Source organism: Aquarana catesbeiana, linkage group LG03 (genome assembly GCF_042186555.1).
Source record: "Aquarana catesbeiana isolate 2022-GZ linkage group LG03, ASM4218655v1, whole genome shotgun sequence".
NCBI classification, from domain to species: Eukaryota; Metazoa; Chordata; class Amphibia; order Anura; family Ranidae; genus Aquarana; species Aquarana catesbeiana.
In genome coordinates, this window is record NC_133326.1 from 432,773,643 (window position 1) to 432,786,249 (window position 12,607).

Sequence of the window (12,607 nt, forward strand, 5' to 3'; positions counted from 1 at the left end):
TGGCCGAGCATGGCTGGGTATGGCTGAGTATGGCTCAGTATTGTGAGTATTGTAGGGGTATTGCAGAGTATTGTGGGGTATTGCAGAGTACTGCAGGGTATTGCAGAGCATTAGGGATGGCTGAACATGGATGGATGGATGGCTGGATGTCACTGTGCAGCGCTGTGGGCACTACACATCCAGCCCACAGCGCTGCAGTCATCCATCCCCCTCTCCACTCACAGTGTACCAATCGGTACACAGAGGGGAGGAGAGGAACTGGCGTCATGAGATGACGCCGGTTTGTTTACATGTGATCGCTCCGTCATTTGACGGAGCGATCACATGGTAAACGGCCGCGATCAGCGGCCATTTACTGGGATCCGTGATGCCCCGGGTCCGGAGGATGTGTTCGGGTGCGCGCCCCGGGGGGCGCGCGAGAGGGGAATTCTGGGAGGACGTCATAGTATGCCCTCCCGGAGTTAAGCAACCGCCCTGCAGCCGTCCTTCGGCTATGGGCCAGTTGTTAAGTGGTTAATACGGCTCACTAGCCTAATAAAAGATATACCTCCGGGGCGCAATGGCCCGGTGGGGGAGAGAGGGAGAAAAAAAGGGGGCCTCCAATAGTGTAGTACGTTAGATAATAAAATAATGTTTTATTGGGGGGTTTCAGGGTGGTCTCTTACATAAAAAAACTTAACAAGCAAGTACAGCTGGAACGGCGTTTAGAGGGCCTCCTTACTAGACTTCCGGTTACGTCTGCTCTCCGCCACTCCCTACACGTTACGTCACCGCTGTACTTTATTATCTAATGTACTACACTATTGGAGGCCCCCTTTTTTTCTCCCTCTCTCCCCCACCGGGCCATTGCGCCCCGGAGGTATATCTTTTATTAGGCTAGTGAGCCGTATTAATGGTGGAGAGGAAAGAAATAAAGCCGGGACGAGTGGAGGAGAATGGTCTGGAGAATACAGTGACGCGATTAATAGATATCTTATCATGATGCCCATTTTCATTATCATTGAGGTGAGAGTTCTGAGAGCCTAAAGTTATTCTGGAATTATACCCTATGAGGACCTGTATGAACTTTGGCCAATCTGTTTATTTCCACACCGAGTCACCTTATCATCCTACATGGTCAAGATAGAGTCAGTTTTCTGTATACTTCATGAACTTGCACTTTAATTGCACTAATATTGAGCACATAATATTTAGATTTTTTAATTATTCTAATAATTTTGATTTATACGATTATTCACTATTTATTTTATATATTTGATAGTTACTATTTATGTCATCACATATGTTATCTTACATTATGTGTGAATAGATTTGAATGCGCGAGATCACTCTTTTCCAATATTTCCAGTATCTGGAACTGCTTACTCTCAGCCTCGTACTAATGCCAATGTTTCTGGAGACTGAAAACCACCTCTTAATGTATGATGTATGTCTTCCTCTGCTTCAGTGCCTCCAAAACTGCTATAATCTACCTCCTCCCTCTCCTTTTGTGTACTCTGTGGTGTTACAAGAATGGTGTCTGCATAAAGTGGGCCTTGAGAGGAAAAGAAAGTCCTTCTCTTCCTCTTGCTGCTTTGCCTCAAGTGCCCTGTCCATAATGCCACGCAGAGTATGCTCCAGCAGGAACACAAGAGGGATTGTGTCACTGATGCATGCCTTATCACGGCTCACCATCCTTGTCGCCTCCTCAAATGGTGACAGTGCAGTGCATGCATCCTTTATCAGCAGCCATTGGCCTGGAGAAAAAAAGCTGTGGTGCCCTGAGCCTGTCCTTGTGCCATAATCAAACAGGTACTCATTTACAGCCCTCTGCTTCACGTGCAGCCGCTGCAGCATTGTCAAAGTTGAGTTCCACCTGGTGGGCATGTCACAAATCAGGCAGTTTATGGGCAGGTGAAATTCCTGCTGAATTTCAGCCAACTGAACACTGGCTGTGTATGACTGCCTGAAATTACTTCAGACTCTTCTGGCCTGCTTTAGAAGATCTTGCAAACCTGGGTACCTGTTTAAGAAATGCTGCACCACCAAACTGAGGACATGTGCCAAGCATGGCACATAGGTCAACTTTCCCTGTCGAAGGGCGGACAGAAGTTTAGTTCCATTATCGCACACCACCATTCCTGGCTCAAGCTTCCATGGTGTGGACCACCTCTGGGCCTGCCCCTGCAGAGCTGAAAGACTCTCTGCTCCAGTGTGGCTCTTGTCCCCTAGACAGACCAGCTGAAGCATTGTGTGGCATCTTTTAACTTAACGTGTTGAATGGCCCCTTGAACGCTTAGGGGGTACTGGTGGTTCATAGGACAAATACAGCAGAGGAGGGAATGGAGGAGGAGAAGGAGGGAGTGGAGCTGACAGATCTTGCATCATCACCACCAGCTGTATGGAGATGTGGCGGCAAAACAAGCTCCAGCACTGAGCCCTGTACTGCATCCTTCCTAGCTGCAAGCAGAGTTACCCAGTGTGCTGTGAACAAAATATATCATCCCTGACCATGCTTGCTGGACCACGCATCAGCAGTAAGGTGGACCTTGCATCTAACTGCCTTGAACAACTATTCCAAAACATTGCCTTCCACGTGATGGTATGGAGCTGGAATGGCCTTACCTGCAAAGAAATAGTGATTGGGAACCTACCTGCCATTGTGGTACAGCACATTCTGCAAATTCAAAGGGGCAAAATCCACCAGAATGAAATGCAGGAGATATAAAGCCTGCTATTTGGACAAGCTGGAGTTTAGATGCTGGGCATGTGGATGGCAGGGAGTGTATTTTTTTTTCTGCTGCAGCAGTGAAATTTGCCTGCTATACTCTACAGCTGATAGTGTGCTGCTGGCAGATGTGTTGTAAGGACCTGTGACACCCTTTACTATACCATCAGTCTTGTCAGTGGAGGCTGCTGAGAGGTCATGAGATATAATGGGGGTAGACATGAAAGGTGAAGAGTGAGAAGGAGAAGAATTGTTTCCCTTGTGTGTGGCTTTCAGGTGCTCTTGCCAACGGGCTGAGTGGTGGGAGGTTAAATACCTTGTCAAGCATGTGGTATTCAAATGGCTGGTGTTTTTGACACGCTTGATGTGCTTGCAGCAGAGATTTCAAATTGCAACAGTGCAATTGGCTGCACAAGTGCTAAAAAAGGCCCACAGCTGAGCTGTGGGAAGTGGGCTGGGAGATAACAGACCCACAATATGATGGAATAGGGTGGCTGCTCTCTACTTTTCCATGATGCCTGCCTCTAGAGGACATCCTGCCTCGTTGAGGTTGTTTCTCCCCCTTACTTTCCTCCTCTGCTCTATCCGGCACCCACGTCACGTCAGTGACCTCATCATCATACTCTCCATCCTCATCATCACTGGAGCCAATTTGGCAATACGCTTGTACTGGGGGAACATGACTGCCAATTTGCTGTTTATCAATTCCCCCATATATATATATATATATATGAATGAGAGAGAAAAGGATTATAAAGAAATATATGGGCAGAGCGTACCTGAGAGTCACCAACAGACGTTCCTCTGGTGGCACGCTTTTCCTCATGTTGGTGTCCATGCGAACGAAACGGGGTGAACGTCAAAAGTGGCAATTGACATGCGTGTAAAATTAAAAGATTTCTCTGGACAATTATGCAGCTGAATATACATATTAGAAAAGTATCCTGTGGACATGCATTGAGCCATCAATGAATGTGTCCAGTAGCGACAAACTCAGGTCCTCTCACGCAATTTTCTACGTCTTTGGAGCCTCAGCAAAAGCAACATCAGGAGCATTTCCTCACACATGCTCATCATGGGATCCATATTAACAAACCAACCAAAAAATAACAGCTAGCTACAAGCACACTGCTTTCTCAGATGCTGTGCACACTGTTATCTCACAGAATGGCTGAAACAGTTAATAAATACGTGTTTTTAGTGCTTTTTAATCGTTTGGGAGGGTCTCCTGAGGTTATCTTTAGTAAACGCTCCTGAACGCAAACGCGGCTTGTAAACTCTGCTAAACACACGTTTTAAAACGTGGATTACTAGTTGTGATGTTCCAGCATTCAGGAGAGGTTGATAAACGTCCCGTGTACATGAAGCCTAAGTGAACACACTAACTGCTAGTAGCAAACTGAGCCCTGCTCTATCTATCTCCTCTCCAACACACTACAAAAGATTTCTATGGGAAATTACCTTTTATAGTGTGGGGGTGGGACTATGAGCACCGAGCCATGATTGGAGAAAATCATCATCACTTTGTCCAATCAGGGCTCTGACAGTGCTAAGTGGCTTCAGCCACTGGGAATGTGTGTAAAACTGACAGGCAGACTCATGCCTGTCAGGTGGATGCTTTCAGGCAGCTGTGCTGCCACCCGATTGCTTCCACACACCCCTGGTACCTGTGTCCCTCTCGCATGTCGGGAGGGGAGGGAGAAGAGCGGACACACGCCCGTGTTCTGACAAAATATCGAACCTGGCAGAATGAGCAACCCGTGTCAATTCTGTTTTCTTTAAACCATTATGAATTGCAGATTTTGACGAATTGCTGTTTATTTTCACAAATTGGTGTTTGGACACAACACCGGCTACTGAATAGATTCATGATATTATGAGCGGAGATTGTTACATTGCTCCGAAACTAACCAAGAAAATGGCCACCTCTGAGGCGGCGACAACTTTGTCCTCGTTAGCCGCTGTGCTGTGAAAACAGCAAAACCTTCCTATACTGAACTGTATTCGGTAGCCAGTGTTGTGTCCAAACACCAATTTATTCAAATCAGCAATTACTGATGGTTTAAAGAAACCGGAAGTGACGTGGTTCGATTTTCTGCAGAGTTGCCTATTTTGTCAGGACACCCGCTCTCCTCTGCTTCTTGCTGTGACCCTGAAAGCGACATGTATGATGTCACTTCTGGGTCAGCCTCTGTGTCCCCAGCTAGCATAGCCAGGAAGGGATGTATCGCAATGCAGTCTGCATTGCATTACATTCAGTGGAGCCCAGAGGAGACATGCAAGGTCTTAACCTGTTCCCGACCAGCCACCGCAGTTGTACTGTGGCAGAATGGCATGGGCGGGTGAATCGCCGTTATCTTACATCGCTTCTGCAGGCGGCCACTAGGGGCACACGTGCACCGCCGGAGCCGATGTGAGTGCCTAGCGGTCGCTCGTGACACGGCGAGAACTGGGATCTCTGTGTGTAAACACAGAGATCCCGGTTCTCTGAGGGGAAAAGAGACAGATTGTCTGTTCATACTAAGTATGAACAGCGATCTGTCATCTCTTCTAGTCAGTCCCATCCCCCCTTCAGTTAGAACACACACTAGGGAACACAGTTAACTCCTTGATCGTCCCCTAGTGTTAACCCCTTCACTGCCAGTGACATTTTTACAGCAATCAATGGATTTTTATAGCACTGATCGCTGTATAAATGCCAGTGGTCCCAAAAATGTGTCCAAATTGTCTGATGTGTCTGCCATAATGTCGCAGTAACAATAAAAATCGCAGATCGCCGTCATTATGGGTAAAAAAAAAAATAATAAAAATGCTATAAATCTATCCCCTATTTTGGGGATAACTGGTTATAACTTTTGCGCAAACCAATCAATATACGCTTATTACGATTTTTATTACCAAAAATATTTAGAAGAATATATATCTGCCTAAACTGAGAAAAAAATAGCTTTTTTAAAATGGGGATATTTATTATAGCAAAAAGTTCAAAATATTGTGTGCTTTTCAAAATTCTCTCTCTTTTTGTTTATAGCGCAAAAAATAAAAACCGCAGAGGTGATCAAATACCACCAAAAGAAAGCTCTTTTTTCTTTGTGGGAAAAAAAAGGACGTCAATTTTGTTTGAGTACAAAGTCGCACGACTGCGCAATTGTCAATTAAAGCGACGCAGTGCCGAATCACAAAAAATGGTGCTGAAGCGGTTAAAGAGAACCTGTCACCTAAAAATCATCCCATAGGGGACTTTTTGTCCCCTATATGATGAAAAAAAAAATTAAGGAAAAAAAAAAATGTCGGTAGTTTATTGTGTTAGTTTTCCCTAAAATTCACTTTAGAGTGTTTTTTACTGAAATTTTTTTTCGTAAAAAAACACCTTTGCGGTAATAACAAATGATATACAAAATTGCAACTACCACTATTTTATTCTGTAGGGTGTCTGCTTTCAGAAAATATATAATATTTGGGGGTCTTATGTAATCTTCAGGCCTAAAATGATTTTTTTTTACACATGAGTGCAAAAAAAAAAGCAAAAACGTCTCTGGCAGCGAAATTGAGCATGGATTGTTTTTAGCGTAACTTTGTTTAAAGCCCTGTATATTTTCAAGGACTGAGATGACCAACAACTCTGAGGTGGGTTCGTATCCCTTTAAGAGATCAGCTCCGAATCCTTCGCTCAGCCCCCAGTGTTCAGCTCAGCTATCAATCAGCAGGCGGTGTGCTTTGAAGTGCTCAGCCTTCCCCTTAGACGATCAGGCTGAGTGAACAGAGAGCTGTCTTTCCAAACAGCTCCTTTTTGTCCCCCCTTCCACTCGTTCAGCTCCGATTCCTCTAAACTTCTACCTCGTTGTCCCCGTTCTCGTTCCCCTCATACAGTGGGAGTGTTTCTCAGGCTCCCAGCCTTTTCATACATACATACATACACTGCACCGCCTCAAACAAGTGCCTCCAACCAGCCCGCAGAATGCCTCAGATGAACAGCGGCGAGGAGGACGACCTGGGGGCCAGCGATGAGATGATCGCCTTTAAAGACGAGGGAGACCAGGAGGAGAAGATCCAGGAGAACGCCTTCACTGAGAGGGACTTGGCAGATCTGAAGTCGTCTCTGGTCAATGAGTCTGAGATCAGCCCGGCACGGAATACCCCGGTGGAGGTAAGAGGTGACCACATCATAGACTCGTCAAACGCCCATGCCTTAGAAAGAAAAATCCTGAATTCCTCATGTTTTTGCAGGCAATGAGGCGTGCACAAGATGCTCACAGAGTTTATCAGGAGAAACTGGCAGATCACATGGAAGATGGTAAGCTTTACAAACTACCCTCTCTTTCTACTCCTCCCCTGCTCCTTCGTGTGTATGGATCAATGCTCAGGCCCCATCTGCACCTGAAGCTCCAAAACACTCAACATCCAAAACCCAGTGAATTTCAGTGGTGGCTGTTCACATGTTGAGCGTTGACACTTGATGCTCCAAATTGTATGCAATCTACTTTGCAATCCTATCCACACCTTGGCATTTTGTAGTTTGAATCTCCAAGATGCTCAATATCCAAAATCCCTGTATTTCAATGATGGCTGTTCACTTGTGTATGCTCAACTCCAGATGCTCCACAAGCTACGCGTGCTACTTTTGTGACCCCCTTCTACACCTGAGCAGGGCTCCGAAACACTTAACATTCTGTGTATTTCATCAGTGGTTGCTCACATTAGAGCACTCAGATGTCATTAGTTTGACAGCTGACGCTATATGAGCTACTTTTGAGGCCCTGTGTACACCTGAGTTTTTTTTTTTTTTGTTTTTTTTTTGTTTTTGAAGTTCCAAGATGCTCAGTATCTAAAATCCCTGTATTTCAATGGTGGCTGTTCACATGTGAGCAATTGATGCCTGATGCTCCACAAGCTACTTTTAAGACCTCTGCACCTGAGCATTTTGTAGCTCATAGCTCCAAAACACTCAGCATCCAAAATCCAGTGTATTTCATCATTGGTTCTTAACATTAGAGCGCTAAGATGCTGACGCTTTTGAGGACCCATCCACAACTGAGTGATTTGTAGCTTAAAACTCTCAGCATTCAAAATCACACGCAAGTTTAATGCCTGGAACAGTGTGTGGGGTGTGTGTTGTGTGGTGTTTTTTTTTTTTTTTTTTATCCAGACGGCTGAACAAAAAAAACTGAATAGCTTGCGAGGAGGTCTCTGTACTAACTATTTGATGCTAGTACAGCGATCTCCCCACTGCGCTATTGCGTTCTGACAGGGGGTCTGCCCCACCCCTCCATGCCAGAACACGCTAGTTAGTGCTCACAGCCATTGGCTGAGAGCTCTGATTAGCTTCTGGTTTTCTGGCATGTTTGTTCGACAGAAGCCGGTTGTGAGATCTGTTTCTGTTGGACAAGGACCTGTATAGACGGGCCGAATTTCGCCCGGTTTCTACTGTACCGGCTGATTTTGTGCCTTGTGTATGGAGCTTAATACTGGCTGTTCACTTGTAAAAGCTCAGATGCTGGTTATTTGATTGCATATATGGTTATTTAATGCCTAATGCTGCATGAGCTATTTTGGCCCCATTCATACCTTAGAATTTTGTAGCTTGAGGGTCAAAACGCTCAACAAATGAAATCCAGTGTAACTAAATGATGATGGCTGTCTGATGCCCCAAAAGCTACACAAGCTACTTTTGAAGAATTTGATTTAAACCTATAGGCTTAAAGCGGTGCTCCAGACCCCGCACAGAAAAATTAAGTCGGCAACTACATATACTGTAGCTGCTAACTTTTAATATTAGGACACTTGCCTGTCTTGGAATCCAGCGATGTTGGCACCCCAGCCAATGTTTCCATTGGCTCTTGGGTGCTGCCGTCGCCATAGCCTGTAAGGGAAACTGGCAGTGAAGCCTTGCAGCTTCACAGTCGATTCCCCGCTGCGCTTATTGAATGGCCCGGTGGCAGGGAAGGAGGAGGAGAGGGGGGTGAAATTCTCACGTACCTCCCACGGAAGTGGGGACAGGTACCTGTCAAAAACTCCCCAAATGTGGCACCAGAGGGGGGAGAGGAGACTTTTGGGTGGAACTCCGCTTTAAATGGGCACACCTGAAATTCCATTGAATGTTTTAGTAAATTTTTTATTTATTAACTTTTTTCAGAAGACTGTTAGAACTGGTCTTCTCCCTCTAGTGCTTTCCTTTGTCTAAAACAAAATACCTGCTTAAATACACATGTGAAATGCTTAATACTAAAGGCTTGTATTAAAAAAAAAAAAAAAAAAAAAAATGAATGCAGCATGAGCCCCTGTTTACAGCTGAACATTTTTCTGCTAATTTTCCTACACCTGAGATTCTGCTTAACATCTAGAGCAGGGATATGCAATTAGCAGACCTCCAGCTGTTGCAAAACTACAAGTCTCCTCATCATGCCTCTGGGCATGGGCGTCCGCAGCATAGGGCAAAGGGGGGGGGGGGGGGGGGCGGCAATTGTCCCCCTCTGGAATCATAAGAAGGTGTTGAAGAGTGAAGACAGTTGCCCTGTGTAACGCAATGGCAGCCGTGGACTTTTTTTTTTCTACGTCTGCTAGCCTGGGGCTGCTCTCAGTCTGTTCCGACTTATCACAGATTGATACAGACATCCGTCCCTCCCTCCCTCACCCACCCCCCAACCTGATCATCGGATTGGCTCTGACTGCCGCTCGGGCCTCTGCTCAACATCTCGGCTGTTCCGGAACGTGATTGGCTGCCTCAGCCTGCCTGTGTAATGTCGCTATGCCGATCCGGCACCGGCTCCTTCCACAGGTGCGTGCAGTGGCCGAGAGAGAATATACTGCCAGTGCTATCGCATCACTGAAGAACCACAGGTAACAGCATTGCAGTGCCACTTAGGAGGAGTGTGTGTATAATATATATTATATTCTCTTGGACAGCTGAGCTATTGCTGGAAAAATATATTTGTGTGTTTATAATATATTCTTCACTTTGTATGGAAGTTATTCAGTCTCTCAGGCATACCAGTCCATGATGCCCATATAAATATAGCCTAGGGAATGTACTTCTTTCTATTTTGCAATGTATAGCAATACATCAGTTGTGGCTATATTTTGATCTTGATGAAAACAGCCTATACTGTATAGGCTGTTTTCATCAAGATCAAAATATGGCCACAACAGATGTATTGCAAATAGAAAGATGTACATTCTCTAGGCTATATTTATATGGGCATGGAGTGAAGCTGAATTATCTCAAGAGCTATTTCACACTGCCATCTGGTTGCGTTATCGGTAAAGCGCCGCTAGTTTTAGTGGCGCTATTCGGCCGCTAGCGCGGGGGGGGCTTTTAACCCCTGCTAGCAGTAGAAGAAATGGTTAAATGCAACTGTGTATTGCCGCTGCCGAAGCGCCCCCCCGCCCCGAAAAAAGTTTTGCGGACACCCATACCTCTGGGTGCCATGCATGTGGCTGCCAGTCTTGCTATGCCTCATGGAACTTGTAGTTCTGCAACAGCTGGAGTTCCGCTAATTGCATACCCCTGATCTAGAATCTCATTTCTTTTAATTGTCCATGTTCATTCACACTTGTACACATTTGTACGCCCAGTCACCTACACTCATGGGGGTGTGGTGTGTGTGTTGTTTTTTTTTTTGTTTTTTATTTTTTTTTATTTTGAAAGTAGGCTTTAGTGGAAGCGTCTGCACATGCACACTATGTGTGTTTTCATGCCTGTAGGACTCCTCGCCTCTGCTTGCCCATAATGGGAAACAAATGCCCAAAGCTTGATACACATGCAAGATCACCTGAAAAGAAAAAACACTCCAAAATCACCAAGAATACATTCTGCTCAGGTATGAATGCAACCTAAGAGGCAGATGCTGGATGAAAGCCAAGCCTGCTATGTCAGTCTGCTGGAGGCAATTTTTATTTCCAAAGTACATAGCTGTCAACTCCTTGACATGATTACATTCACATTGTCTGGCCCCTGTTCACATTTGTCGTGTTGCCGCTGTCGCGCTGCAATGCAGGACAATGTAAATCGCATTAATTCTCTATGGTGCCCATTCATATGTATTCTATGTTTACTATGCTTCTTTTGGTGCTACTACACGGTATGCAAATATTTAGCAAAACAGTTGTTGACATGGTTATGTAACGTCTCCATTAAGTGAGGCAATGACAATTTATATTACTTACATAAAATTATATCACTACATTTATGCTATGTAATATTGTTACTGGAAGAAACGAGCTGCATTTTTAAATGCTATTTAAACATAGTAACTGCTTTTATAAGTGCCTATTAGTCCTGATGTCATCAAGACCAATACTAGGTCCGTAGCCCTGCATTGGATGTGGTGATAAGGGACATAAGTAAATAAAATAGATATTCCCGCGCAACCCAAATAAAAGCAACGAAGCACTAGTTGCAGCAGACACCGGGTTGGTCAATCCGTACCAAATAAGTTATATATAAAAATCAATACATGTTGCGCTCTAGTGTAGAAACATAAAAAATGCTACTAAGGATCAAATGTGCAAATGATCATAGTATAACATATAAAGTTCATAGTGCTCAAAATCCAATAACCTCAAATGCGATTCTTAGTGTGTACAATCAGATAAAATATATAATGTACAAGCTAATCCAACAATAAAAAGTGCTAATGCTAACAGGGTATAAGAATAGAGTCCAAAAGTGCACATAAATCTTCAAATAGATGCATAAAGTGCAATATATTAAGTGCCGTGCTCCAGGTGCCACTCTGTGCAGAAATAAACTTATTGTGAATAAGTGATGCAAGTCCTCTTCGATGTGTAAAACACCTCAATGTGCAATGGCTGCTTACCTTACTGCTGTAAGGTAACAGCATGATAATATGTGCTGATGGACAAATCCGGGATCCTGCAGTCAATCGCCCCTAGCGTTCCTTATAGGGAGCATCAATGGGATATGATATAATCTGGTAAGCCTAGGAATCCTGGTGGGCGATCTTCTCCTATAGCCTCTGTGCTAGTCAGTGGCAATAGAAATCCTCCCAGGTAGGTGTATAAATGTCATAAAGAAAGCCAGATAGTGAAGTATGTAAAACTGGGTATTTAAATTATAGCCAAAAATAGTACTCGCATTAAAACATCCTAAGAATGCAAAACAACAAACGAGCAGCGAGCTCGTAGCCTGACGTCATTTCTGGTGCCCATCTAATCTGACGCGTATCGTCAAGATCACATGACTTCCTCAGGATTATCTGTTTGAACACACTGTGAATCGCATTTGAGGTTATTGTATTTTGAGCACTATGCACTTCATATGTTATACTATGATCATTTGATCCTTAGTAGCATTTTCTATGTTTCTATACTAGAGCGCAACACCACGTATTGATATTTTTAAATATGGTGATAAGGGACAGTCCCCATCTGCTGAGGGAGCGTAGGATCGGGTAAGTAAAAGTGCTTTTACTCTCCCTTAGAACAAATGAGCAGTTAACCCTTGCAATGTCTACAACACTTGTCTTTGTTTGCATGTTATTTAGGTAGGGTTTGTAAACCAAGTTAATATAAAAAAAAAATATTAGACCTGAACTCCTGCAGTGTGGAAACAGCCCTATCCTATGCAAGGGGAAATTTAAAGCCAGAGTTGGGCTTTAAGCCACGATTTTAATATTGTGTAATATAAATATTATATATAATTCACTCACACGATCTCACAAAAGTGAGTACACCCCATACATTTTTGTAAAAATGTTGTTATATCTTTTCATGTGACAACACTTAAGAAATGACACTTTGCTACAATGTAAAGTAGTGAGTGTACAGCTTGTATAACAGTGTAAATTTGCTGTCCCCGCATAATAACTCAACACTGCCATTCATTTCTGAACTGCTGGCAAGAAAAGTGAGTACACCCCTAAGTGAAAATGTCCAAATTGG

General features: G+C 44.1%; 1 protein-coding gene across 3 annotated transcripts in view; it reads left to right on the top strand.

Annotated features, from left to right (window-relative positions):
• The first annotated feature begins 6,209 nt into the window (after nucleotides 1-6,209).
• The window catches only part of LOC141132419 (transcription factor 7-like 2), a 1,287,046-nt gene continuing 1,280,648 nt past the window's right edge, over nucleotides 6,210-12,607 (top strand). For 2 of the 3 annotated variants that reach the window (XM_073620780.1, XM_073620781.1), the window contains exons 1-2: nucleotides 6,210-6,854; nucleotides 6,935-7,001. In XM_073620780.1, the coding sequence (XP_073476881.1) occupies nucleotides 6,666-6,854; nucleotides 6,935-7,001 (256 nt within the window). In that variant the 5' untranslated portion in view covers nucleotides 6,210-6,665. The remainder of the gene's footprint in view (nucleotides 6,855-6,934; nucleotides 7,002-12,607) is intronic. The other variant, XM_073620782.1, reaches the window with a different exon arrangement.